This window comes from Colobus angolensis, unplaced genomic scaffold (assembly GCF_000951035.1).
Source record: "Colobus angolensis palliatus isolate OR3802 unplaced genomic scaffold, Cang.pa_1.0 Scaffold65, whole genome shotgun sequence".
Classification (NCBI taxonomy): domain Eukaryota; kingdom Metazoa; phylum Chordata; class Mammalia; order Primates; family Cercopithecidae; genus Colobus; species Colobus angolensis.
Window position 1 is genome coordinate 1,945,880 of NW_012120154.1, and position 5,290 is coordinate 1,951,169.

General features: G+C 56.6%; 1 protein-coding gene across 1 annotated transcript in view; it reads right to left on the reverse strand.

Annotated features, from left to right (window-relative positions):
- Positions 1-539: 539 nt before the first annotated feature.
- The window catches only part of SYNGR1 (synaptogyrin 1), a 22,348-nt gene continuing 17,597 nt past the window's right edge, over positions 540-5,290 (reverse strand). The window contains exon 4 of the mRNA XM_011964198.1: positions 540-4,415. Coding sequence (XP_011819588.1) covers positions 4,194-4,415 — 222 coding nt within the window. The 3' untranslated portion in view covers positions 540-4,193. The remainder of the gene's footprint in view (positions 4,416-5,290) is intronic.

Sequence of the window (5,290 nt, forward strand, 5' to 3'; positions counted from 1 at the left end):
TCGGCCTCCCAAAGTGCTGGGATTACAGGCGTGAGCCACCGCGCCCGGCCTCCTTCTGTTTTTTTTAAGACAGATTTTTGCTCTTGATGCCCAGGCTGGAGTGCAATGGCGCGATCTCGGCTCACTGCAACCTCTGCCTCCCGGGTTCAAGTGATTCTCCTTCCTCAGCCTCCCAAGTAGCTGGAATTACAGGCATCCACCACCAACGCCCAGCTATTTTTTTCTTTTTTTGTGTGTGTTTTTAGTAGAGACAGGTTTTCACCATGCCGGTCAGGCTGGTCTCGAACTCCTAACCTCAGGTGATCCACCTGGGTTAGGAGTTCCCTGGGCCTCCCAAAGTGTTGGGATTACAGGCATGAGCCACAGCGCCCGGCCAATTTTACTTTTTAAAAAGATAATATATTCATAGGTTCATTGTATAATGAAAAATTAACAAACAATAATAACCAAGTAAGACATGGCCTGTCTGGGGAGACAAACGGGATGGACCAAACAAGCCAAACGCAGAATGAAGAACAAAGAAACACGGTGACACACTGGCAATCGCTGGTGGGTTCTGAGTCTTCACTTTATTACTATGTCACCAGAAGTCACCACCTTCACTTGGTTCACCACAGATGGATGGATGTCATAAAGGAGGGTGCCACGGGGCCACTGGATTCACTCGAGACTTAACCAGGTGGTGGGGGGGCCTAGAGTGGGGGCCCAGGATGGGGACCGCCCTTCATCGCACACACACGCACACACACACAGATATATTTGTGGAGCCTTATATTATACATCTTATATATAGAAAATATATATATTTATACTATACACAGGCAGTAACGCTGCGGGAGGGGCCAGGGCACCGACAAGGGCTGTGCGCACCAGGGCATGGGGAGTGTCAGGTCAAGTGCATCGCTAGGAGGCAGCCGGCCCAGTCCCTTCTCCCATAAACTCTTGGGAGGGGCATTCCCCCTTTCGTGCTCCTTAGAGAATCAAAGGGGTCTTGGGCCAAGGTTAGGGGTCCCCCAGGGCTAACAGGCAGGGGCTCTTGGTTACATGGGGAAACCTGGGATCCCCGAGGCTTCGAAGATCAAGAATCACCAGGGAAGGATGGAGTGGGGAACTAACGTCAGTCCCCTGGGAATTAACCCCTCAACTGCGATACCCCCAGGTGGATCAGGAGCTGTGCAGGCAGGACAGTCTGACTGCCCAGGATGAGCCAACTCAGAAGGCAGAAGACCTGGCTCCTGAACCTCTCCCTCTGTGCTTGACCTTGGACAAGTCGCTGTCTCCCTATCCCAGACTCTGCCAACGCTAAGGGTCCTTGCGACTCTATACTTATGCGAAACCTTTTTTTCCTGGGCCCTCTCTTGTGCTTGATGGGGAGGAGGGAGCTACCCTGCAGGGTCCAGCTGCAGCAGGGCCCTTCTCCAAGGAAAGCTTTGGGAGCAAGGGAGAAGCAGGGGAGGGCAGCTGGGAAGAAAAGGGATACCAGACAGAGTCGGGCCTGGGGTCCCCCAGGGGCTGTCCTCTGCCAACAGAAGGAGCGAGCTTCCCCATGAACTTTCCAGGGCAGAGTCAGGAGCCCTGGGTCCCATCCAGATCCCACCCTCCATCTCTCACCCTCTCTCATCTCCATCCTGGGCAGGTCCCTGCCAGAGTCCAGCCTGATGGGGAAGATCGTGCCTGGGAGTGCTTCTGGGCTGAACCCAGGAAGAGTGAGGGATTCTTCGTGAGATGACTCAGCGACTCCCATTCTTGGCAGGAGTCTTGACAACTTTCCCTGCCTAGGGTGGCAGGCAGGGCCTGTAACAAACACCCAGGATGGAGTTAAGCTTACCTGGTACCCTGCCCTCCAGCTGAGGATCACCAGCAGCTGGCTGGCACCCAAGGAGAAACAGATGGGCAGCACCCTGAGGTCTCCTAGTGCCCATCAGCAGGGGAGGGTCAGAACATCGCACAGCCTCTTGTGGTGGGCACAGAACTTCACTCTGCCATGAACACTCCTGCACTCACTCACACCCTCGCCTATGGCCTGGTGTAGGTTTCACTCTTCAGGCCAGCAGATAACCTGCCCCCATGCTTGTCCCATTCCCATTTGGGCCACCTGGTGGGGGGGACTGTGGACAGAGCCCCTTCCCCAGATTAGAAAATGAAGTCAGCAACAACTAGCTGTCACTCAGCTGCCTGGGGTCCTCTCCATCACTGCTGTCCCTTGGAAGGACTTGGACAGACCTGAGTTTAGATCTGTGTTCCACCGCCAACTTGCCTATACTTGCCGAGCCTCAGTTTCCCTTCTGTTAAATGGGGACAATGGTACTACTTCTCTGCTTAGGACTTCCTCCTCTTTCCCTTAACTCTGGCCAGGCTTTAGGGCCATTGAAGCAGGGACCACCCATGCCCTTGGTATCGCCAGCACAGGGGCTGGATAACTGCTGAATGAGTAAGCAGGTGAGGGACCGCCTGCCTCTTAGGATTCTTGGAGGGGGGATGGGGGGATGGTGGTGGAAACACCCAGCTCTGGGCCCGTCCACCACCTGCTCTACTCTGCTCCCTGAGGGATGGGCCAGTGGACACTGGGTGGACAGGGGGATGGGCCCCCAGTGCTCTCCTACACCTCCCTGTCCCTTACAGCTCAGTGAAGAGCCCACCTTGTTCAAGAATCGACCTGCCCCCACTCAGAAGAGATTATGACCTCCTCAGACCCCACAGCCCTTTTTGTGCCTTTGGGTCACCTGCCACCCTCTCCCCCACAGCCCATGGTCTTCCCTGGGCCTCCCATGCCTCAGGGGCTCTTGCCTGTGTCATCCTGGGGGCAGTGTCTCTCCACAGCTGCAGCCCAGGAGCTGACTTGGCTGATTCCAAAACCACTGTCTTTGCTGCTCTGCCTCCCATAGGGAGGCTGGCTCTGCAGTGGGCCTTCTGGAAGGCCAAGGAAACACCTCTCATGCCCTTGGCTGCTACAGCCCCCGAACCCTGACTGAGCCCAGATGAGAGGAGAGGTGACATAGCATCCCAGATCAGTTCTGTTTCCTGGGAGGTCACAAGAGTAGGGAATCGAGGCACCTGCTGGGCAGCTGGGGCCAAGAAACCCGGGCGTTAGGCCCAGCTTTGCCACTCACTCACCGTGACCTTGGGCCACTCACACCCTGATCTGTGCCTTGTTGACCACCCAGCCCGAGGTAAGGGCTTAGTGAGCCCTCCTAGAGGCAAGGACAGCGATCAGTCCTCTGAGAGACCACGAAGGGGTTTGCTGGAGCCCCCTGGAACAAGCGTCTGTGGAACATGCAGAGCACAGAGCAGCACCTGGGGCGAGCCCTCTTGGAGGAGGCCAAGGGCCAGGGGTAGTACCAGGGGGATGTGGGCGGAGGGACCTGGAGGTGGGGCTGTCCCCAGGGGAGGAGGAACAGCTGGGGCAGAACGGGCCCTTGACTTGCAGCAGAATCAGGGTGTCTCAAGGGGCTGAGGGCCCAAAGGCCTCCCAGAATGACAGTAACACTGAGCAGGGAAGCCCCAAGCGTGGGGATGGGGGGAGGTGGGTGGCCAGGGAAGAGCATGTGGTCTGCAGTTGGGTAGCCTGGGCTTGGCCCCACCTCTATCACTAGCTGCCTGAGTGACTCTGGGCAAGTAATCTTGACCTCTCCAGACTTCAGTTTCCTCAACCATAAAATGGAGACAGCCCTGACACTCTTAGGAGGGCTGCCAGAGCAGGGTGAGAGCCCCCAGTGTCCTGTGGTTGTCCACACTCACCCTATGACCAAGCCACGGTGTAGCCACACTTCCCAGCATTATCTGGGTCTGTCTTTCCCACCATTTTGGCCTCTGGTACCACCAGGGCTTCCTCCACAGCTCACTGCTCCCCTTTCCAGAGGCCGTTTTGGTTAATTTCACCACCCATGCCCAGCACAGGCTGGATGTCCAGCAGGTGCTCAAGGAATGCTTGATGACACGATGTATGAATGCAAATACCCCGGCCCCCACCCTCTAGGCCCCTGTGGGGCACATGCCCTGGGATATACTTGCACACATGTAGACAGTCCCCAACACTGGACTGCCCCAGCCCTGCCCTGAGCTACCCTGGACCTCAGTGGGACACGGCAGAGGCTGATGAGGTGCTGGGCAGGGCAGCTTGGGAGGGCGCAGGGGCTGCATGTGGAGGGAGGGGACAGATGGGAGAGGGGGCGGGGGCAGGCGGTCACTGTGGCTCAGTAGCCCTGTGACTGGTAGCCCTGGGGCTCGGTGTCGAAGGCGTTGGCCGGCTGCTGGTAGGTGCCGCCCATACCGGCGGGATCCGGCCCAGTGTTGGGCTCCACGTAGGGCGCGTAAGGCATGCTGGAGTCCTGGCTGGGGTCCATGTAGTCCTGGGAGAAGAGGGCCGAGTCGGCGCCAATCTGGTACCGCTGGAAGGCCAGCATGGCCTGGCCCGCCTAGGGACGGCGGGGACAAGGACAGGCGGGAGGGGGTGGTTAGGGGAGAGACAGACAAGGGCACTGGGTTAGTGGTGGTTAGTTCACAGGACACAGGAAGGAGAGGATTAAAGATCTTCAAAGCACCAAACATGAGACCAAGCTTGGCTGTGGAGAAAGAAGGCTGTTCTCACAGCCATCCCCGGAAATGCCCAAAACCATATCGTCCAGCCAGAAAGTACCCCAGAAGTCACCTGCCCCTGTCTCCCAATCCCAGAGGTCAGTCTGGGCTACCAAAAGTTCTAGATCTCCATTATGGAGTGTTAAGATGGCTCAAAGGCTCACAACAGCCTCCTTAAAAAAAGCTTCTCAGTGGGACAAAGGACTGCTGGCATCTCCTAAGAGCCATTCTTTTTTCTCTCTTACAGCTAGGCATGGCCATGTGACTACGTTTTGGCCAATGGGATACCCTCATGTTCTTTGTCCCACCCTCTGACCTGATGCCTGGAATGCAGATGTGATGGCTGTAACTCTAGTTGCTAAAAGGGACCACAAAGACCATGCACCAAGCCTGTAGGAATGAAAGATGCCTGGGGGCCAGGCACTGCGGCTCATGCCTGTAATCCCACAACTTTGACGGCCAAGGTGGGAGGATCGCTTGAGGCCAGGCGATCAAGACCAGCCTGGGCTAAAATATGCATCTCTGGCATATTGACTATGTTGAGTTAAAGGCACTTGAAAAACAGCAGGCACAATAACAATCTGACCTCCTTCTTGAAAGCAGGAGAGGCCAGGCGCGAAGGCTCATGCCTGCAATCCCAGCACTTTGGGAGGCCGAAGTGGGTGGATCACTTGAGGTCAGGAGTTCGAGACCAGCCTGGCCAACATGGTGAAAC